General features: G+C 48.9%; 6 protein-coding genes across 6 annotated transcripts; 3 read left to right on the top strand and 3 right to left on the bottom strand.

Moving 5' to 3' along the window:
- The first annotated feature begins 309 nt into the window (after positions 1-309).
- On the top strand, positions 310-1,898 carry F4807DRAFT_417146 (uncharacterized protein). The gene is made up of 2 exons (XM_047997205.1): positions 310-1,365; positions 1,425-1,898. Exons 1-2 carry the CDS (start codon positions 483-485, stop codon positions 1,613-1,615), a joined length of 1,074 nt encoding a protein of 357 aa, XP_047856508.1. The 5' UTR covers positions 310-482; the 3' UTR covers positions 1,616-1,898.
- A 1,506-nt stretch (positions 1,899-3,404) lies between these two features.
- On the bottom strand, positions 3,405-5,497 carry F4807DRAFT_384334 (uncharacterized protein). Its single transcript, XM_047995818.1, has one exon. The coding sequence runs from the start codon at positions 5,385-5,387 to the stop codon at positions 4,113-4,115; it is 1,275 nt and encodes a 424-aa protein (XP_047856507.1). The 5' UTR covers positions 5,388-5,497; the 3' UTR covers positions 3,405-4,112.
- A 7,009-nt stretch (positions 5,498-12,506) lies between these two features.
- F4807DRAFT_384173 (NUDIX domain-containing protein) lies at positions 12,507-13,625 on the top strand. The gene has a single exon (XM_047995816.1). The coding sequence runs from the start codon at positions 12,614-12,616 to the stop codon at positions 13,235-13,237; it is 624 nt and encodes a 207-aa protein (XP_047856506.1). The 5' UTR covers positions 12,507-12,613; the 3' UTR covers positions 13,238-13,625.
- A 242-nt stretch (positions 13,626-13,867) lies between these two features.
- Positions 13,868-14,558, top strand: F4807DRAFT_417132 (uncharacterized protein). The gene has a single exon (XM_047997204.1). It carries the CDS (start codon positions 14,014-14,016, stop codon positions 14,302-14,304), a length of 291 nt encoding a protein of 96 aa, XP_047856505.1. The 5' UTR covers positions 13,868-14,013; the 3' UTR covers positions 14,305-14,558.
- Positions 14,559-15,307: 749 nt separating this feature from the next.
- F4807DRAFT_458189 (putative cytochrome P450) lies at positions 15,308-17,230 on the bottom strand (the record flags this gene model as incomplete). Its single annotated transcript, XM_048001168.1, has 4 exons — positions 15,308-15,664; positions 15,778-16,200; positions 16,283-16,884; positions 16,993-17,230. The coding sequence occupies 4 exons, from the start codon at positions 17,228-17,230 to the stop codon at positions 15,308-15,310; spliced, it is 1,620 nt and encodes a 539-aa protein (XP_047856504.1).
- Positions 17,231-18,597: 1,367 nt separating this feature from the next.
- F4807DRAFT_458188 (S-adenosyl-L-methionine-dependent methyltransferase) lies at positions 18,598-20,556 on the bottom strand (the record flags this gene model as incomplete). Its single annotated transcript, XM_048001167.1, has 9 exons — positions 18,598-18,749; positions 18,807-18,891; positions 19,039-19,474; positions 19,620-19,632; positions 19,695-19,722; positions 19,777-19,843; positions 19,981-20,118; positions 20,245-20,300; positions 20,446-20,556. 9 exons carry the CDS (start codon positions 20,554-20,556, stop codon positions 18,598-18,600), a joined length of 1,086 nt encoding a protein of 361 aa, XP_047856503.1.
- Positions 20,557-22,261: the final 1,705 nt, after the last annotated feature.

Genomic DNA, 22,261 nt, shown 5'->3' with positions numbered 1-22,261 from the left:
GGAATCCCAGTGGCATTTGCCTTTAGAATTCAACCTAATTAGCGTAGTTACAGACTTCAAGGGTGAACTTTAGGATTTTTACTTTAGCAGCTACGGCTGTTAAAACAAGGTTCAAGTTAGTACGAAGATTAAGTAAGAGAAATTGATGGCAGAGTTAGATGCAGGGTTGAAGTTGCCAAATAAAGACTACACGAATATAGAATCAAACGTCAATTGCTCGCAAGGTAATTGCAACCTTTGAACAAAGCAAAATATTACCTAAAGTCGGGTAGTACAGGCAGTATGGAGTAGGTGCCGCTCCCCGCAGTGATGTAATCGACTAGGCGCAAATGAGGCTCGAATTTCGTCACGAATTCCTCACTTTCAGCATTCCAGTTGCACAACAACGCCTTGATAATGGTTTCTAATACCAAATACAAAGATCTCGTAGTTTCCAAGTTCTAATATCACACGTTGAACATGAGGTGTTTCGACTTCAATGAATGCACCAACACGTCATGATATCGCCGGCCATTCGAAACATATCCCACCATAAAAAGCCGTTGTCTGGCATCGTTCTACGAGCCTGTGCTTCACTAAACCATTCATCAATTCCCCGCTATATCCCATCAATTTACACTCGAGCAGAGATGTCCAAGCCAATGAATCTCATTCACAAAGCCACCACCTCATCCAACGACGGCAACAGCCGCAATGACCCCTTAACCCGGGATAAGCTCTTCGATCTCAAAGGGCACGTAGCCCTCGTCACTGGTGGCGGGACCGGCATCGGGTTGATGGCCACCCAAGCACTTGTCGCGAACGGCGCCAAGGTTTACATCACGGGCCGCACCAAGGAGAAGTTAGACCGCGTCGTGGAGCTGTACTCGCACGGCAAGGACTCCATCGTCCCGATTGCCTGCGACGTGACGGACAAGTCGCAGATCGCGAGCTTGGTCGACCAGGTCAAGGCCCGCGAGGAATGTCTGTGCATCCTCATCAACAACGCGGGAATCTCGGGCGAGACGCTGCAGACGGAGGCCGGCTCCGCGCAGGAGATGCGGGAGAACCTGTTCGATACCGACAAATCTTCCGTGGATAACTGGACAGACGTCTACCGCACGAACGTGACCCCCATCTTCTTCGCGACTGCGGCCTTCCTCCCGCTACTGCAGAAGTCGTCTGAACGCTTCCCCGGCTGGTCCGGCACCGTGATCAACATCTCGTCGATCAGCGGCCTGGTCAAGACGGCGCAGCACCACTTTGCGTACAACGCGTCAAAGGCCGCCGCAATTCATCTAACGCGCCTGTTGGCCGCCGAGACCGCCGCGAACAAGTTGAAGATCCGCGTGAACTCGATCGCGCCGGGCGTCTTTCCCAGCGAGAGTGAGTGCATTGCCATGCTTTACGCACACGATTATGATATGCTAACCGGATAATGCTAGTGACGACCGAGGGTAGCGGAGGCGACCAGAAAAGCTATATCGAACGCGAGAAGTATGCGAAGATACCGGCCGGGCGACCTGGCAAGGATGATGACATGGCCCAAACGGTATTGTTCTTCGCTGCGAACCAGTACTTGAATGGCCAGACGCTGGCTGTCGATGGCGGATACACGCTGGAGGCTGGAGAGTAAAGGCCCTGTTCGGTATAAGACGGTCAAACATGTGCATTAGCCGGAGGTGACTAGGTAGATATTCTACCATTGAAGTTGTCACATGCATTCTTAGAACCTAGTGCTCACCTACCTCCTAGATGTTGATTTCAGCTCATATCAATAGCGCCGCCAAGCTCGATCTATCTCATCGAAACCCATACTATTGCTTTCAGGTGCCGTGTTCTGCTATAATTGCCTAAGGTCGGAGATCTATCGATAGTTAATGCTTTGAATCTTCGAATTTCTTAGATCCCGCCGGAAATATTGGAAGGATTTTGCCTTCTCCCCGCCAAGACTAGCATGCGTCGCGTCGTAGTATCGAGCTTATCTAACCCGCCCCTACATGATACTTTTTGGTTGCCCATGTGTTCTTAGATCCCGGATGATCTACTGCGACGTAATAGTCGATAAGACGTCGGTATAGAATGACATCAGTCGGACTAGGTATTTTACGCATGTTATTTTTTATCCTCTAGGTGCTGCAGGTAGGTATGTAGTTACAGTATTGTATACTTAAGTTGTCATGTATGATTTACTTTAGAAAAGTATATTCCATGGGACTTTATGAACCTTAAAAGTTCCCGAAGTCTTGTGAACTATTCGTTACTGACACTGGTGGGCTGTAGCTGGAGGCGTTTGGCTTATACGGTCACCAGCCTAACGTAGCCAAAACTGCACCTAGCTTTTACGATGCGAGGTTTACTACTAGTACCTAGTGTATGATGGTGTAACTTCTTCATCAAAACTCTCAATAACCATACGGACTAAAATAAATCTTACTCTTGTGTAGAAATCGGCTCTCGATTCATCGCATCTTGTCGGGTCTTTCCATCCTCTCTTCAGTATTTCCTTTTTTTGTTCCCTCGAAAATAAATCCATGCAAACGCAGCCTGTCACAAACCATGTTCCCGACGCGATGTGACACGATTCGATTCAGCTCAGCCCACTGCGGGGAGGAAGTAGTGGTGCCCCGTCTTTTCGCCCGCCCCTCGGGACGCGCCCACTTAACGGGTTTACCCATCCCCCATCCCCATTCCCCCCATCCCTAATACGTACATAACATGGATGCCCCCAGCGCCCGTAGTACAGCCACGGCAGGTACATACGTAAGCGCATGCCCATGTGTACATCCAGCATCCACACAATCCCGCTGCATCCACATTACATACACCTAACACCACTACGTACTGTATCTGCGCTGCGATGCGATGCACGCCGTGCGTACATACGCTGGCTGACCTCACGCTGCATCTGCGACCAGATCGAGGGCACATATGGATTTGATGTAAGCCCTCTTGCATCTTAGCAATTTAAGATACCTAACTTCTGTCGTACGGATTTCGTAATGCGCCTTAACAGGTACCTACGTACCTATGTATGTAGGTATTTTGCGTTTCTTTTTACATGCATAACTTACTTACCTAGGTAAACCATGGTTTATATGCTATGCTGGGTTTTATGAGGCAGGGTGACATCACGAACAGATTTAGGGTAAGGGTGATCTACTTTAAATCCCACTTCGCCCGCTGATCCGGCGGGCGGCGCGCCAACGACGCTAAGGCAAGGGGCGGGAACGGCAGCGGCTTTCGTAGCGTACCGCAAGGCTGGGAAAAGAGATTAGATATCGTATACTATTTTCACGTGCGACTGCATCACGACGGGGCTCCTTATCTCCCTAGGTAGCTCTTCACCGTGGCTACCCATTTAGTCTAATGGCTTGTACGAACTCATCATAGGGCACTTAGCTGGGTCGATATGGTCACAACTGCATGAGGGCATGATCGCATTCTGTTAATAGTTATAGGTAGCGCCCTTGAGCATCATATTTGATAACCTATCAACGGTTATAAGTAGATATCTATCTACCATGTCGTTCACGATGTTGTCAGGGGCCAAACTATGCTTGAGCATCATTATGCGCAGCTACGCGTCCATGACATTCTGTCATTAAACCTTAAAAACGTTCCTTCTCTGCAAGGCCGATATAACGCCACAGGTGATGCAAAGGTATATCCCTGGTTGGCGTAAAGCCCAAACCTAACCGAAGCCGAACCAAAACGAACCGAGTAACTGCTGAACCGACTGAAATCCTGTAGACCGAAAAGGGGAATTCCTCATGTGGAGTGGAGTAACTATGGGGATAGGAATCTGCTCACTCCGGGTATCATCGTAATTCTGTTATGCTGCGTGCCGAAAACCGAACCTGTGTCCCATGTGATATGGTGCCGTTGAATGAGTTGACCTTCCAACCCAAATAAAACCAGGGTAACAAAGGAAAGGAAATGTGTATCGCCGAGATCGTCTGTGATCAAAAAATGCAAACCGCCCCTAGGCTAGCCCATCCAACCCTGACCCAGAGTATGCACAGATCAATATCCGAATCATCCATAGAACCCCAATTGTTGCTTGTGGGAACTCAGCCCGAGCGCGATGACCCATGCCTGACGGACCACGGAGAAAAATATGGACATGTCCTTTACATGTGAGGACCCATCCAGGCTTTGTCGAGCCAACCGACCTTTTCAAAGGCCGTCCACAATTTAGAGGCTTTGTTGACATCAATCTTGCAGGCCTGCTGCGCATCCGTCTTGCGGAACTCCTTTCCCACCTCGAGACACTCCCGGCGTCTTATGAACATCCGTCTCTTGCTCGTAAGGTACGTAGCGCAATCGAGTCGAAGGTTAGCGGCGAGTGCAACTTCGGCGGGGTGTAACAGATGCCGATGCGCATCATTGCTCAGATCGATGGGGGTTCCCTTCCAATCCACCTTCAGGCTGTTGGCCTTGCCCTGGAGCGTATCGGTGGGAGGACAGTAGTTGGGAAGCGACTCAAAGTCTTTATCCTCCCGGTTCGGGGCAACTGCGCGACGTGGCGAAGGATCAGCTGTCTCGCTGGGCAGGCGTTTGGGAGCTTGGCGCGGATTCTGGCCTGGACCTGGGGCCGGATACGATCGAATTGGGCGGGGTGCCGAGGGTTGGGACTGTGTTGTCTTCACGACCTTGGCAGGCTTCGTCTTAGCGCGCTGCGTTTCCTTTCGAATCTGTTGCGGCTTGGCGGGAAGAATTGGTTTCGGCTGCAGCTTGAGCTGATGGTTGCGCGATCCAGCTTTTCGGTCCGACAATAAGTATTGACGCTCGCGCTTCAGCCATGCCTTCGGATCCTTGGAGTAAAGCTTCATGACCTGGGAACTGAAATACAGGAATAACTCATAATCCTCCTGATTCGGTGGGGCCGCTTCTTTGAAGAGATCCGCTGGTCGCGAATTGACATGGTCGTCCACAATTCGACGGATATCGGTGGGTTCGTCCTGACCGAAGAGCGGTCGCTGCTGGGGTGAGTTGGTGACATCTTGTGAGGGGTACAGGATCGGATCCTGCACGGGAGAGGTCGTCGGAGACATAGCAGCGACGGCGTGATCAACGGTCTTGGATGCGGGAGAAATGGGAGGCGACAGAGGCGGAATTGGGCCCATTCGTCGAACATCAGATATTGTCGGACCCATGGAATTAGAATCGCGCCTCTGCGAGAATGAATCGAAGCGAGGAGGTTCGGGAGGAGACATCAAATTGCTGATGTCGAGCGGCTTCTTAACGCCCTGCTCTGTTGAAAGTCCAATTGGTGCCATTGACTTCTCCATCTGATGATACGAGCGCTGTGAAGTAGTTGGGAGAGATTGTGTTGAAAGCTGAACGCCGAAGGTAGGATCAGACTTCATCATAGCATGAGTTGGCGACGTTGGTTTGTCAGCCATTGCGAATGTGGGTCGATAGAGTGCGAAGTGGCAAATCAGGCAGAAACCTAATTGCGTAATGAAGTCAAATCGGTCAATAGAATACCAAGGAGTAAACGATTTACGCGATTGCGATTGCGACCACGAAATATTGAATTGATTTCGTTGCCGAAATAATTCAAGTTTGCGAGGCCCAAGTTTGGTGGTGGGGAGACAGAAGACTGTAGATAACGAGATATATATGTCAGGTAGAATGGTGGGTGTTAGAAGTTGGGAGAAAATCGAAGAGCCAAGATTGGTTTCGGAGATAAGGTATTATATAGAATTTCCTTGTCCACGCTCCAGCACAGGCCGCGCTGTCCAAGAAAAGGAAGGGGCCTTAGGAGGTATGATCAAGTAAGTGATTGGCGACTGTTCAAGTCGTATTGTAATTCTCGCAGCGACGGCGAGAGCGGCTGTGAATTGATGTCGAGTTGAGGACCACCATTTGCGGGGATGGGAGCTCAGGTAGTTAATGGTGCCGGTATAAAGTACCTGAAGGTCTAATCGCCGAGTCTAGCAGTACGCATAAAACAAAACGGAACTGAAAGCTGTTTATATCCACGGCGGCAAGAATTGGTATTAGAACGATGATTGTAGACGGTAGAAATGGAGGATTAGATAGATAGATAAATAAATAGATAGACGAACAAGGCGTAGGTTGGCAAGTCAGAAATAAGGAGTGGGAGCAAGAAGTTTAAGAAGGAAGGGTGGACAAGATAAACGGCAGAGAGAAAGTAGAGAAAGTAGATTGTTGTTAGCCTTAACACTGGTGGTGACTTCAGAACTTGGTCTTGTTTTGGGGTCCGTACCTCGTCGGATATAGACGTGGATGCGTCTTGATGGTGGTGTAGTCGAGGAGTCACACTCCTCTGCCCCAATCCACCCAATAGTCATCGATGTCAGTCATAAGGCAGGACCAGACAGGGCAGACGCGGCGTGGCGGGTGGCAGGGGTGTGCAACATTTGGCGTTGGCTTTATTTTTGGGACGGCCAGGACGGCCTGTCCTGCGTGAAAGTCAATCCACCCCTAGTCCCATAGTCCCCGTACCTGAATGTACCTAGCAAGCACAGGTACTTTCAAGGTCGGAGCAGTGACATCCGACCCACTTTGGATTTCTGTCAGCCAACGAAGGGTTTTCCCAACTTCGCATTGGAGACGATCAATCTCATCTCTCTTTTCTGGATGTCTGTATCCATGTACACATCCATGAGCATATCCATATTATTTGTATACCAAATGCCACCATCCATCCGGCACAAGGATTAGACGTATCGACACATTGACGTATTGACGGATTTCGAAGCTATTCGAATTCCGTGGACGCTTTACGGGGTACAGAAGCACGGAGATACGGATTACAGGAATTGTCACATACCTAATTGACAGCTCTTACAACTCAATTGTGCCTCACGAGCGACGCAATTGGGGAGTACAGAGCTTGTGTTAATTGTGTTGACTTTTGCAACGTGATCAGGCTTCAATGGAGAACAATTGCGAAAGCGTGAAAAACGTTGTTTGGAGAGTGGGGGGTGTTCGATCAAAGGGAAAGGGGGTGTGCCACACAACCCACACTGGAATACAGACAATAGGTACGCATAATACATACGCACAACACAACACATCTTCTACCACTTGGTGCGTACTAGCCGTAGTTGGCATCTGCATACCTAACTCAGGCACGTTAGGTACGATATGTGGTTAGGTAGTATGTATGTCGAGAGAACAGCTAGACGTGTCTGGATATAGCTCCCCCCCTCAGATAGAGGCCCAACTACGGCGCACAACGATTTGTCACACCAACGGTCCTTGCTAACGCGGGGTCCAATGATATGAGCGAATTGAGGTGCCCAATGTTGTCCGGTTCGCAGGACCTCAAGTAAACGGAGGGAAAAGATAAAAGGTGCAAAAAATTGGCACTCATGCAAAGTTGACGTCGACGGGAATAACCTTGGCGCATGAGATTCGCGCGAGATTAGGCACCGTAACTAATCGACGAATGCCGACTTTTTCCTGTTTACTTGGAAGCCATAATAGGCCATCTCCAACGAATTGACCCTTTTTCTAGAGGGGTCCTGATGCCCAAGCTTTGACCTCTCCCCCTATAAGTGGATCGAAAAGTTCGATCGAATACGGTTGAAATTGCGACAATAACGAAAGTGGAATTTTGCGTCGTGTCACGCAACGTCTGGTCGTCGTTCTCCTTGACAGATACTGTGGATGGGATTTGTGCAAACCAGGTGTTCCCAAACGGTTGGCCAATTGGTAAGCGTATGAGGTGGGCGATGACAACTACCAACCAAGGCAGTAAAGTAACACACGGATGAATCTGAGAGTTTTCGTGAGCTTCATAGCTGACCCGTACGTATCTGACATGTCATCATCCCGTTAGCCAGCAACTTTGCCAAGCTACATGTGCACGGAAGTTGACGAGGATCATAGATGTATATCGAGGAAGGCTTAGGAAGACTTTGGTGTACAATGTTATGGTTTTATGCTAGGACTACAATAATATGTACTTGGGGTAAAAAAGGGGCGCATAGTATGAGGGTTTTAAGTTGGGAATAAAACAGCAAGACAAATACCTACCTGAGTACATATGTCTATTTGCCATTGTGCAGGAAGAACATTATGCAATGGATAGGAAACTCACAGCGGAGTATCTTTTTCCTCTTGTTAAAAACCTGATTCTAATAATTGCCGGCCATCAGTTCCCCCGGAGCTGGCTTGGGATGATAGAAGCGCAGTAGGATGGGATCCTGATTTTATTACCTAGGTTGGTAGGTATTAGAGGCGCGACCGCGTTTTGATGGCGCAAAGACACAGTTCGTCATCCGGGGTTGACCCAGCATAAAATCCATAAATGAAATGCCATTTCTTGCATTGATAGATGATAGAAGACTCGAGGTGGGCTGAGCGGGTAGAGCGGCTATTCAGCAATAGATCCGGGCACCTAACCACCTAGCAGATGAAATGCTTCGGGAACAGACGCGATTGAGCAAACAATTGGACCAGCCCAGTAGTTGGATAACGAAAGTGAGGAGAAGAAGCCAGAACTGCCACCTCAGTCACCTAGACCGACGAAAAGAAGCAATTGGAAGCTTCAAAAACGAATTGGCCAATCAAACAAGCAATACATACAGACGAGTGCCCATAATTGGGTGGATTCGACCGAGCTGAAAGAGCAGGTAGCCGTTTCGTCAGTGAGTCATAACTGTGAGGGCAGCGAGGCGAAGAATTGGAAAGAATTGAAAAAGAAAAAGAAAATTAAGAAGAAAAGGCAAATAGAAAATCGGAATTGCCATTGCTTAGCGAAATCTAGTGAGGGGGAAAATGCAGGGCTTGCTTGGCCCTCAATTGACATTCAAGTGCGATTTCATCGCTATTACTAGCTTATCATTGGATAGGCATAAGCAAGTACTTCCCTTCTAGGTTAAAGTTAATTTGCTGTTATATCTATATGTACCTAGGTAAACTAAATGCATTCTACGCTTTGAACGTCTAATACAATCGATAAGCTAGGCACTACTCGGGGAAAGTCTCGCAAGTACCATTTTTGACACCGAGGTACCTCTACGAGTCCCCACGTCAGAAGGTACAAAGCCAGATTAACCATTCACAACGTGTCATATGCTAAAGTCACAAGCCCCCCCAACCGTACCTCATTAACAGGGCGTATGAGAGTGATTAAAGTGGGTCTTTGGAGATGCTAGGAAGCTGCTAGGTGTGTAGGCAGGCTACAGATGCCATGTATAGATGCCATGTACAGATGGTACAGATCTCTTCTTCCACATCACAAACGCCAATCTTATGCCTGCCCCCAGATCTCTTAACTGCGTTTATGTGGTGGTAACAATTAAGGCCGTGGAGCATGTCGACAGTCGGCGAGATGTACAATGTAGGTAATATGTAATTTTCAGCCCTTTGGCCCTTTCTTCTTTTCGTTAGATACGCCTTGCCTCATCTTCATGAACGAATGCGGAATAACGTACAGTAGCACACAAAGTCTGGATTCTGGCAGTGCTAACGATATTCTGCTGCCTGGGCTCCGGGATTTACGGGTTACGGACCATTTTACCCTCTAGCCCTCGTGGCAACGGCGATATCGACCACGATGATCTGACTACTATCAGTTAGGTACCTATAATTTGTCATTGTCCCACCCGGACTTTAACGGATTTATTACTGATGACAAGCTTGGAAAACTAACTACCTTCACACTTAATCGTCATCAACGGAATATGGGCATACTAATGGCATTTCCCCGACGGATCCGGAGAGTCTTCAATTGACATTAGTTATGCCAATTGCTCCGCTGACCGAGCACGGTGAAGGCAGCTAGTCTATCAATTCCACCAGTCTCAAAGTATTCCCTGTTTCGACTGCTTGTTCCCGCTCATTTACGTTACGTTATGCTTGCCCCCAGCTCCGCCTCAAAATCTCTTATCATTAACATATGACAGCTTCAGTGGTGGGAGCACTGTCGTCGCAGATCCGAAAGTGCCCGAGCTCTGAGTGTCTGTGTGGTGAGACGTTCTCAAAAGCTAATTAATCGTGGTCCTATGAGCTGCGGTGCGACCAGGTTCTCAGGTTCTCCCGTATGCCTAACTAGGCACCACGTTTATTCTATTTGCCTAGAGGAGCCACGGGGGATAGCTCTTAGGAATTGCGCCTAATGGGAAGGCAGAAATGCTCGATTGACGGGCAACTTGCAGCGACTCCGTACATCTCCAATTGGTAGCCTCGAGAGTCGAGAGTCGAGACAATCGAAGCAAACAAGTAAGCACCATATTATCGCCACTTTGAACTCGACCATTGGGTATCTATCTACAAGATCTCGAAGAACGCCCTTCGATAGATATGGAGTTTCTACCTACCTAGGCACGCAGTAGTTAACCTTAGCTGTGTACATTTTCGAACTCAATTAGCAAGGCAATTGATAGTCGAGACCATCTACGGCCACGTCTGAGAAATCAAGACGTATTGCACAATACGATTGGTCCCGGCAAACCATTTGTTCGTCAATTGAGACCCAATTGCCGGCATAATTGCTTCATCTGCAACACGGCATGACAAATAGATGAACTACGGACCACGGACCAAGCAAGACCAAACAAGGCTTCTCTACGCTACCAAATGTTGGTTGCCTCACTCAAATTGAAGTAGGCAGTTGGCTATATTCGCAAGTACCGAAACCCCCAATACGAAGCCAGGTGCCTAAAAGCAATTGCCTAACAATTTCATCTCGTCAATCACTTGTGCTGCTTTCAACCCTACAATCGATTGATATTAGACAATGTGGCTGGCGCTTTGATGCTTATCGCGAGTGTCATACAGTTATGACCAATCTCATTATACGATTAGCTATGTGTGTACGGCCATCCACATGACCACAACACCCACAATACCTACGTACAATGTAGAGCGCCTAGTGGACTTAAAGGAGATGACGGCACGAACCTTGGGCGGCGGATCAGTTCGCCTAGATCCGCCCTAGCCGTCTCTTAGGCATGGGATGGCTGGTGAGACATGCAGTAGGTGCTGTAGCATTGCGCCCTACTATGTACTATCCCTACTATCATGCTATTTATGGTCATCCTCGTTATCTTATAATCGTTATCTTATTCTCGTCCCAGACATCCCTCCACTATGTAAATTGGTGATCACGTTTCTTCTATGGAGGTCGTCACTTGACCTCTTCATTCCAAGTTACTTCTTACCTTCCGAGACACAGTGGTAGTATCCTGAAAAGTCAGGCGCTGACGCTATGACTTTTATTAACATGGTGTGTAGGGTTGAATCCACTTTCACATGTTGGAGACGACGAAGAGTCGAAGACCTAAAGATCAACGACCCCGCTGCTGGTCCACGATGTTTCAAACATCATGATACCTACGTTGTACCTTCGTACCTCTGATACCCCGCCTGCCCGCCTTGTAACACCTGGGCGGCGGTCATGAAATTACGCATTATCGATAGTCTATTGTTCAATGTCACCCCTCCTTTTCCTCTCCCCCCTTTTCTGATTACCAGCTACAGCTACAGGGAGACGGGAGAAAACACTCCAATTCAATAATATCCATAAGATAGAAGTCTAGTTCCAGTGAACGGGATTGATGTTAACCATCATTCCTAATTGCTTCTAATTCGCAAATATATTCCCCTATCTCATCCCAGAACTTCTTGCCCAGGTCTCACGGACGAATGGGTTTTGCCATTCATCGAATTGCATTATCAATTCCCTCTAGAATTCGATTATTGATTACAGCCTGCATTACATTCCCATTATGTTCCCTCGTGCTCACGTAATCCCCCGCACCGGCCCGTATCTGTGCCATCAAGTCGGATTCGCTTTACGTGGTTATCGTCGAACCCTGACGATGCCTTAGTCCCTGCTTGCATGGACGTCTAGTCATCTTACCCAAGAAGACGGATCAGGGTCCAACGTGCATCGGCTTTAAGCGTCCGACTTTTCGCCATTCTCGACTAGCCGAAATACAAAATCTGCTCTGATCTTCGGTCAAGATGGGTTTATTTTTCGCGGTGCGCTGCCGTTGGCGCCGATGATTCTGTCCCCCCCCCCCCCCCCTCACGCAATATGGTCGTCAGTATCCATTTCGGGTCTCGCCAATTCCTAGTTGCGCGAGTTAAGGTTAGTCCGATACATCTGTGCCACTCATCTACCATGCTGAGGAGCCGAGATCATCGGCAGCGTCAGCAAGAGCCTTTCGTCCGTCCAATGGAGTGATCCGATTGTGCATTTATATCGCCCCGGCCCGCATTGTATTGCTTGGAATATGATATCTGAGAAGCGAATTGCCAGGTTGGGTTGCACGGTATTCTATCATGTCAGACGACCCGATCTGCCTGAGAAACCGGTGATTCCGGGAGCTTTGTTTATCTGCTATCTTGTTCGCTTGCGGCTCGTGAGGAAATGCGGCTCGTTAACTGGTGCCATGGGCCACTCTAGGTGGCCACTGAGGCTTTCTTAGGCAGCTTGGTGCTTGGTGTGATACAAGCCTTCTAGCCGGTGATTCATTTATCCCTTACGGCAAGCAAAATTAACGCAGGGTTTGTGCGTACCTACGCGGCTTAGCCTCTTGGTATTATCTTCTACCTCTGTAGTAAAACGTTGGTTTAGGCTTTCCGCCTAAGCCGCGAAGATTCGGTAACTTCCTAGCTATTCGAGAATAACGTCGACAAGACGATGGCAGCAGTATGGTGGAAGAGCACCCTCTACCCTTCGGAACAATTTGTTGAGGCTTGTGGAGCAATAGTATTTGACACTTCCACCAACCTTAAACGAGTCCTCCTACAACACTACGGCCCTGAAGACGAATGGCTGCTACCGAAAGGAAGACGAAACTGCAATGAGTCCCGGAAAGATGCGGCGATACGAGAAGTTCGCGAAGAGACTGGCTACGCGATCCAATTACGCCCGTTAACCATGGCTACTCGGGCACCATCCGACTTCGAATCAGCCGACGTCAAAGATGTGGCACGGACCTATGACAGTTTGACAGAGCCTTTCATGCTCGATGTTCGAGATCTAGGGAAAGGAAAGGGGGTCAAGTTGGTCTGGTGGTTCATCGCAGATTTAGACGGTATCGCGGGAGAGGGAGAAGTCCAGTTCAAGCCCGAATTCGTCGAGTGTGACAAAGCCGTCGAGAAGTTGACGTTCGAGAAGGACCGTGAGGTACTTACAAGGGCGTTGGAACTTATGGACCTCGCAGCCAATAGTTCCGAGGATGGCGTAGGCGTACACAATGGGCGGGCACGTGAGCCTCTGGCCTCACGTCTGACGACTACCACTCTAGGGACTGCGGCGTAATCTAGGCCTTAAGTATCAGCAATGGATGAGCTTTTCTACGCCATTAATCTTGAAACTAACCAACGAATGCCCGAGAAGAAAGTGGGGAACAAGTAGCCGTGCTTCGATTTAATCTATAAATCCGAGTCAATAAATGTGCTACTTTCTAGAAGAATAGTCGGGGCCTTCCGTTAAGTTATCTCACGTAGGACACTCAAGAGCCTCTTTCTAGCCCAATCATCCTTCTCGCGAGTGTTCTCACAAAACGGCCGCACCCACATCATGTAAGCAACAACTTGTGCCACCCACAAGTAGGCGGGGCAAGCTAGGCTAGATTCCCAATCTCGCGGCAACCCAGCCCATTGGGAAGATCTAGACGTCGCGCGACGGCCCGGGAATTCTTCCTTAGCCCGGCAGTCGCGTAGGGATTAGGTATATGGTTAGGTAGGTGACTAATGAAATGTTCCCGCCCATCCGGTCCCAGCTCGACGGAGCGATGTCAACCGGAACGCGGGGCCCATTGTATGTCGCCATCCCATCTCATTCCACATTCCCCTACTCCCCTCCCGTTCTCGCCACGAGGGTAGGTGGGTAAGGGTGGGTAAAGGGGGTGTTGCTGTATAACGCGAGACGGGGCAGGGAAGGATGGGAGGGGAAAAAAAAAACGTGTCGACCTGAGGCCGGTTGGGCCTACGTGCATAACGCAAGTGTAGCGTAGCGCGGTGCGTCACTTTTTGGGTTACATAAAATCTGGCGATTATCCTTTGTGGAGCAAACCAGGTTTGGAGGTTTTTTTTATGGGCTACAGTAGTAAGGCCGTAATTTTTACTTGCTTATACCTTGCTTTTTGTAACGGTGCTGATCTGATCCCATCCGGCCGCGGTGCGGAGAAGTGGGTTCGGAATACCTTCGCCGTCTTTTTGCTACCTGTGTGTGGTATGTATGTTATGTACGTATGTACGTATGGAGTGATTGCTGGCCGTTTTCTCCGCTGCGTCGGGCTGGAGGTTTTCGAGTCGTTGCTGGCGAGGTGGAGATGCGCCGGGCATGATGGGGTTGGGTTGGGCGGAAAGGGAGGAAGGGGCTAGAGAGACGAGCTGAGGGCGCGATGTAACGATTTTCGCGATGCGTGGTCGTGCTGGTTCTCCTTTTTATAGCGGCGGGAGGTTGTTGTGAGTGAAGGTAGATTGATGTACAGACGCGAATTGATACCTTAGGGCTTATGGTGATAATTGAAGCTTCGCGGATTCGTGCTAGATAGGTACGAACGAAGGGAGCCGTTAGGTCGTCTTGGTGATACTCCGTAGAAAACAGAGTGGTTTAGTAATGGAAAAGGTAAGATGGCTGTAGCTAGAAGCTTGCCAGCAAAGAAACTCCATTAAAACTATGAACTCTGCGTATTGATGTGTAATGGATATTACTAATAAGGCACTAAATATGAAAACACTACTTTGAATCCGGGCTCTATTAGGTGGTAATTCATTCATACTTGTTTGAGATTGTTTTGAATGTTGGTAAATCTTCTGTATCCCGAAGTTATTCGGAATGCCTATCCTGCTACCGTCATATCTGTATTCATGACATACAGCCATTGTGACATACCTTCAACCAAGCTCCTAGCAAGTCAACATGTTTCTGACAATAAAATAGTTTCTTTCTAGCTAATTGATGTACCTACCTGTAGCCGGGGCTTTGTATTATAGTACGAAAGATGTGCTAATATTGTCGGGTATATCTTCCAGCCCGACGGTAATGGTGATTTATGAGCTTGGTTTGAATTGGGCGTAAGGGAATATCCTCCTCCCCTTACTACCCTATCTACCGCAGCATATGAACTGCCGTCATTCCATTCATATACAGAACGAATGAAGTATAAAATACACGACGTAAGTTGTATTATGAGTGTTAAGTTACACAGAGTACAAAGCCCCTTTTATGCCGTGAACCCCTGAGCTCAGCCAAGCCACCCACCAAATACGTAGTAGAGGAATAATCCGCCCCCGAAGAGCGCCTAGACCCTTCTTACCTATTCAACGACATTTTTATATCCGGGTGACTTATACAGTTCTAACTAAGTACTTCACAAGTTGATCAAATATTTCCTTTCTCATTCCCCTTACTCTTAAAGACCCTAACCCTCAACCCCTTCCCCTTCGGAAACCCAGCAAACCACTCATGATACGCAACCCAGTCCTCGTCCTTCGTGTCGTGGATCCGCATATCGAAGCCCGCGCTCGGCCCGAACAGCCGCGACACGGCCAGGTACGCGTCGATGGTGGCGAGCTCGGTTCCCAGGCACAGCCGCGTGCCGCGCCCCCACGGCTGCAGGTACTTGTTCAAGCGCCTACGCTCCGCCGGGTCGGCCCAGCGCTCGGGGAGGAATTTGGTCGGGTTGGCGAAGATGGAGGGGGAGTCGTGGATGTCTTGGGTTGTTGTTGAGATGGTGGTCTGAGAGGGAGTTATTGTTAGCTACGTACCTACCTAGGAGAAAATGAGAAAGGAGGAGGGAAATGCTTCGTGAAAGTGAGTATTTTCGCAGACTGGGGTGAGAGAAGACTTACACCCCGTGGAATAACCCATTGCTTATACGTCAAATCCTGGTCCTCGCAGACCCGAGGCAACCGGCTCGGCGTCGGGTTCGCCAGCCGCAGGCCCTCGTTGATCACACCGGTGATGTACGGCAGCTCCCGCAAGTCAGCGTACTCAAGCGCTCCTCCCTTAGCCATCTCAGCGACGCTTAGCTCGTGGCGCAGCTTCTGGGCTTTCGCCGGGTCGCTGAGCAGGTTGCTCGTGATGCACACCAGGGTCGTGGCCGTGGTCTCCGTGCCGGCCATGATGACGGACCGGCTCTCGGAGAAGAGACGCGGGAACGTTTTCTCCTCCGCCGGAAGGTTCGAGGCCAGCAGCGTCTGTATCATGTCCTGCGGGCTCCCTGGCGCCGGCTCGGGCTTGTTCATCGAGCGGCGGACGCAGCTGATCATCGTCTGTCTGTCGTGTAAGCCCACTTTCCAGCACCCCTCATAACACGCAACGAACTGGATCCGGGATTTAGACACGATGACTTACATCCTTCATCCACATCACCCGCCCAAACGCCGGGTTCATCCGCCGCGCGATGCTCTCCGGCAAGCTATGCAGTACCGGCAGGAACAGGCCGAAGGTATGCCTGCTCCACATACTCGCCTTGACGACCATCTTCACGCTCAGGTTGAACTCGCGGTCGAAGCTCGGCTCGTCCAGGTGTCCGAACGGCGCCCCGAACGCGAACCCCGTCGCGACGTCCGTGGCCAGACACCTGAACGCATCGCTTAGACTCACCACGTTCCCATCCTCCTTGCTGTTATGGCTGTGGCTGTTACTGTTGCTGTTTTTATTGTCCTTATCGTTATTAGCAGCGACAGCGCGCAACCGCGCGCACAGCTTGTCGACCTGGGCCACGATGGTCGGCATGTAGCGCTGGATGTTGGAGGACGCGAAGTACGTCTGCAGCGGCCCCCGGCGCAGCTGGTGCAGGGCGTGCGACTCGGCCACGTTGGTGCTGGGGAACTTGCCGAAGAAGCGGAAGTAGAACCAGCGCGGCTTCGACGCCTTCGCCGAGTACTTGTACACCGCGTTCCAGTCCGGGTCCGCGATGTGGACTTCCCACGGGTTGATGCGGACTATGGGTCCTGGATGATGGGTTAGCTCAAACTACCTAAGTTGCCTTGAGATAGCCTAGGACTTTTGGCTGGGAGAAATGGGCTTGATAGGAGAAGGATAGGTAAGGAGGTTGGTACCGTAACGTTGGTGCATCTTCTGGATCTCGACCCAGTATCTACCCCCTCCATCTTTGATACACTGGTAGTAAGCTTCATAAAGTCCAGTAGAAGCGGCCAAAATTGGCCCTGGGAAACGAGCAAGAGGGTGAAATGTAAGTCTGTAGAGGACCACCGACAGGCTTCCGATGAATACGATAAGGGGTAAGTACGTCAATAGATAGATGCTACTCAGGCCATAAGGCCATATGATATTCATGTTGAGGTCTAGGTCTTCACTGAGATGGCTGTAGGAGGGCTTGGGAAGTCAGAGGAGCTTTGCCCGAGGGGCGACAGAGCACGACCCTACGTTTTATTCTACACCGGGACGAGATAAAGCAATGTCGAACCGAACCAGCGTAGGGCTCATTCACTCACGACGTCTTATGCGTTTTATGCGGTGTAACGATCCTATTTCTCCTTGGTCGAATCAAACTCAATGCCAGCGCCAGATCGGTACGTAACGTGCTGCTCCTTCGAACCGTGAACAAAGACTATTTATTCTCTCACCACCTTTATGCCGCGAATTCATACGTATGCCATCCGGTCCCGTCGGCAGATCCGCCGGGGGGGAAACGGACTAGATAAAGTTCTGAGACCTGTTTGAAGGCCGAGGCTTGCGTAAAACATTTTTAGCGCCGACACTCCAACGCTGAGTAGTCGTCGCAGCTTAATAGGATGGCATAAGCGGTCCGCGCGTTTGGCGCGAAGATGTCTCTGAATTTTGGATCTCGTGGCGTCTGAGTCGGATGTCTCAGTAGATAATGACGTTACCAACGGCTCTTATAATCTAAGACAAACCTCTTCGATGTGCGTGTCCGATCTGCTATCGATTCTCTTAGAAACTCCGTTTGACTATTGCAATGGAATGGCAGGATTGGAGGCGCGACTATCGAAAGAGGCTCCACATAAAGAAAGGAGAGCCGCAAGCCTGAGACAATATCACCGTGCCATCTTTCCTTTTCTTCTTAGGTGGAAATTAGGCTTTAAGTTAACCTTACATTGCCTAATAACCACCCAACGTCTCACGAAGGTTTCAACAACAAAGCTTACACCTTTAGGATCTCGACCTATCTTCAATCGCCATATCTAGGTCACACCATCGATTCCCGTCATGAACCTCAGAGGCTGGGTAGTTAACAGTTTGGCTCCGAAGTAAGGGATATCCCATACCTAATATCAGTTGGATGACCGCTGATCAGTATCGCATCAATGACGAAGAACCACAAGTCAAGAAGGTATTACTCTGTTCTCAATCCCCTAGATACATCACTCAGGTCCACGAGGTTGCCTCTCCAATCTATGTCTTTCCCCGCTATAATTCTTCATGATTCATAATCTTAATCCAAAAAAAAAAAAAACAACGCTTTCTCGCGTGGATATATCCCCCTTTTCTTACCTATGCAATAGAAAGAAGCGCAGCCGCCCGAGTATGCATATGAATGTTAATATCCCCTAGATCATCTTCGCTCTCCGAACATTCACAGCCCGCTACCGGCTATCTCCCACGAATGGTATAATCCTGGTCTCGCCCACGGCATGCACACACATATAAAGACAGATAATCTTGCCCCCCTCCTATCTCAATCACAAATACGGTTTTCTACCGAACACATATCGACACCTCATGTATCCATGCCTCTTCTTGCTCTTTAGTTCTTTCTTCATTTTTGCTAGTTCTTCCTCGTAGCCCGGCGTGTTCTCGCCCATGACCGTTTTCCATAGGAAGAGGGTATATCCTACGAGCGGTCATATGGTCAGAAAGGCTCGAAGGGAGAAAGGTTATCCTCACTCACCTTCAACGTCATTCAGCATGGTCATTTGGACGTACATGCCTATCTCGGCGAGCCTTTTATCAGCCGGCCATCCTCCTATCGGAAACTGGTTTCGTATGTGAGTCAGCTATTCTAGTGGGGGTGTAAGGAAGTAGCAGATTTAGGGAAAGCCTATGGCAGAAAAACAGGATAGATTGCGCCTTTTATCCAAGCTACTCCTTAGTAAGAATTACGAACTGGCATTTAGACTAACCTTGTAATCATGCACTTCAATACATTCGAACCCCGCCCTCTCGAACGCCTTTCTCTGGACGTCATCGTCAATCGGCTGGAATGAAACACCTAGTTTCGGCTGTGATTCGCGATACAGCCTATTCCAAAACGTTACGAAAGGACTATCTGCGGGAATACTGTCATCGTCGCTCCGGATATCGACATCCGCCTCGCAGCTCTGGGCCCAACCGCCGGGACGGGTAACTCGGTATGCCTGCCGCAGGAGTTCATCCCAGTCAGCGATGCCTCCAAACAGGTACCGCATGTGCACAAAGTCGAAGCTGTTCTCGGACCACGTCCATGGTTGCGTGCAATCATCCAGTTCGAACTTGACATTAGGAGGGACCCAGAGCGGTTGTGTGGGTGAGAGATCTGTGCCTATTACTTCCGCGTTCGGATACGCTTCTGAGAAGACGCTGTTACGAGTTTAGTGTCAGCTAGGATGACCGGTAGGTCCGTAAGGTGCCCCTTCAACTTGATAGGGGAATGGAAACGGGGAAACGAAATATACGGAGAAGAGGAAGACTAGGCCGAAAAACATGTCATCTCATTGTAACTTACATAGACCATATTCCTATATATAAGGTTAAAAATGATTATTTCGTAGGACTGGCTAGGCTGAGTTCTGGTGCTTACCTGTTCCGGTTCCAATATCCAGCACTCTCTAGTAAGGAGGTAGCATCAGCATCTTGTGATTGATAGCAAAGGTCCGACCTACTTGAACATTCTCTGGTATAGGAGCAAGGAATAGTTTATCTCCTATCAGCATAGTGAGGTAATGATGCCTATGAATGAAGGTCAGCGATTTACTTGAATATAATCATGAAGTGCCTTCTGCGTGATGAGTATACAGACAACCAGTCATTCTAGGCTCAATAGAGACGAGCTGGATACATGAAATTGGAGTATATTTGATACGTACGTGATGTCTTGAGATTGGAGTTGCTGCTCATCGTTCGGTATGAAGTAGGAACTATTATGCTTCTCGCTATGGAACGTCCGCCCACCGATAGTCCTGTATTCCAGGATACTGGATGTGATAGAATGTATAACACTCGAGCTGTGAGAAAAGTCAACATTGCGAGTTCTCATGAGATAAGAAAAAAATACTACGTTAAGTACAAAAGCGTCATCCCCTTCATCAGCAGCTCAGAGGTGTCTCGGTGAAAAGAATAAGGCAACTAACGCATCGTCTCCTAGGGCCGAGTCTACATCGTCGTCGTCATCCTGTATATAGACCTCCTGTAAGTTCAAATGAATTGGTTAAACCCTGACTTTCTCTGACTCAAGAATAATACGAAATATATCGTCACTAGCATCGCCTGCTGTCAATAGGCTATCGCTGTGTTCGTCCCCCACACAATGGCAGAGACGTATCATTTCATACCTCTTCATCTATATCGGAAGCAACCATAATCGCCGCTGGTTCGGGCAGGTTTGGTTGGGTGCTACCAGAACCGCTGCCGCCGGCCCCCGCGGTAGTCGGTTTGTACGCCATCGGGGATTTTGCACTAATGAATCCTTTGGGTCAGCTCGTTTGGGAGGGGTTACGTTGTGGGATATGACTTTCGCCTCAGCTGGGAGGGCGCCAAACGGGTGGGAGGGGATATTTTGATAATACGACAATATGTCAATGACAAGAAGTAAAAGCAAAACAAAACCGAAACAGAATAAACACAGAACGGGGCGAAGGAGCGTGTGGGCGATGGTTAGAATATAGAATATAAAATATATAAATAAAACTACACACTTTGGGATCTTATTTCCAACGGTAATACAAAGTAGTAACCCTCGTCGATGGAAAGATCCGAAATAAAATGAATTGACGGTTTATTCCTTGCCAACAAGGACCCAAGATTCTCACTATCGACAATCGAAGTATGGTCGAGGACCGGGATTGAGACGAAGGGTGAGGAGGACGAGGACTGGGTAGGTAGAAGGAATTAAAGAAACTAGGCAGTGAAAAGTAAAAGAGTTCTGAGAGTGTAACAAGTAGAAATCGAAGAAATCGACCCAAGCCCAGCGCAGCGGGGTATTTCCAGATTTCTAGGGTGTCACCCCGGGAATGGCCCCAAAATTTAGATTCCCAGTCGCAATACTGGGCAGTCGCGGTGGATGAGTGGACGGGTGGATCCCAAAGAGGAACCGCAAAGATGCAAGTACGCTACTTGCTTGCTGTGCTTGCTGCCTTCTTGCCCTCTTGGAGCTTGGTGCTATTTTTGACTTTTCTCGATTATAATGGCGGTCAGCGATGAAAGGGCGTCGTGCTTGCCAAATGTCGAATGCTCATTTACCGCGTATTGAACCTTATGTTTACTTTTTTACTTTCCCACCCATCAAATCTTCCCTCTTATTTTCCTAAATTAGAATAGGGGTAGGTAAGCTTTAAAGCTTAGGTTACCACTGCGGCGGGAGAAACCTACCTAGTAGGTACCGGTACCGTTATATGTAAAGTGGCATATGGTTATGTACGGTTGGTTATGCTATGTATGAATCCAGGAAAGATCAAAGGAAAAAAAAAGAGACTAAAAAAATGGCAGGATAAAAAGATGCGTGGTCGGAATAAGCCTTATCGAGGGCAGAACTGACCTGGCCTGACCTGATTTCTGGATATCTTTTCGTGTATGTTACATATCACATACATAACCATCCATGTATGATCTGTCGATAAACTCCCACTCCCGCCCCCGGATCCCTCTCTTTGCTGCGCTTATTAAACAGCATGAGCCGACTTGCTGGGTGCTCTAGGGCTGGAACGTGTGTGTGTGAGTTATAAGGTGCATTACCTAACAAAAGCATCTACCCGCGCCTGCCAAAAGCTGACATCCATCCCCCATCTCCGGTTCTTGGGGAGGGTTCCTTAGGTCATGCATGATGATCTAGGTTCTCATTTTACCTCCAGCGCCTCCAACACAGCGGGTAACCCATGTACTCGGGTTTGGCATTTTCGGGACGTCGATCAAGCAACTTTTAGCACACGTACTCGCTTTACAATACGCCTATACGTACCCTACATCGCTCATGCTATGGTATGCACTCAATATGTAGGTAAATTAGGTACGTATATCCCCTCCAATCTATCGTCCCTCACCTTGGCTTAGGTGGGTGGACCAAGCTTTCCTCGAGCCCGGTTGGCTCAAATACGTCTGTGTGCCAGCCTAGGTATGTACTTTTGCTACCACAGAAAAAAAAGGAAATAAAAA

Source organism: Annulohypoxylon truncatum (assembly GCF_022578515.1).
Source record: "Annulohypoxylon truncatum strain CBS 140777 unplaced genomic scaffold F4807scaffold_8, whole genome shotgun sequence".
NCBI lineage: Eukaryota > Fungi > Ascomycota > Sordariomycetes > Xylariales > Hypoxylaceae > Annulohypoxylon > Annulohypoxylon truncatum.
This window is presented reverse-complemented; position numbering and strand designations above follow the sequence as displayed.

Excerpts from the sequence above, each read along its gene's own strand:
- F4807DRAFT_384173 (XM_047995816.1), top strand. The coding sequence starts at position 12,614 with ATGGCAGCAGTATGGTGGAAGAGCACCCTCTACCCTTCGGAACAATTT.
- F4807DRAFT_417132 (XM_047997204.1), top strand. The coding sequence starts at position 14,014 with ATGGGCTACAGTAGTAAGGCCGTAATTTTTACTTGCTTATACCTTGCT.
- F4807DRAFT_384334 (XM_047995818.1), bottom strand. The coding sequence starts at position 5,387 with ATGGCTGACAAACCAACGTCGCCAACTCATGCTATGATGAAGTCTGAT.
- F4807DRAFT_417146 (XM_047997205.1), top strand. The coding sequence starts at position 483 with ATGCACCAACACGTCATGATATCGCCGGCCATTCGAAACATATCCCAC. Across the intron at positions 1,366-1,424 it reads GGGCGTCTTTCCCAGCGAGA|TGACGACCGAGGGTAGCGGA; the intron begins GTGAGTGCATTG and ends GGATAATGCTAG.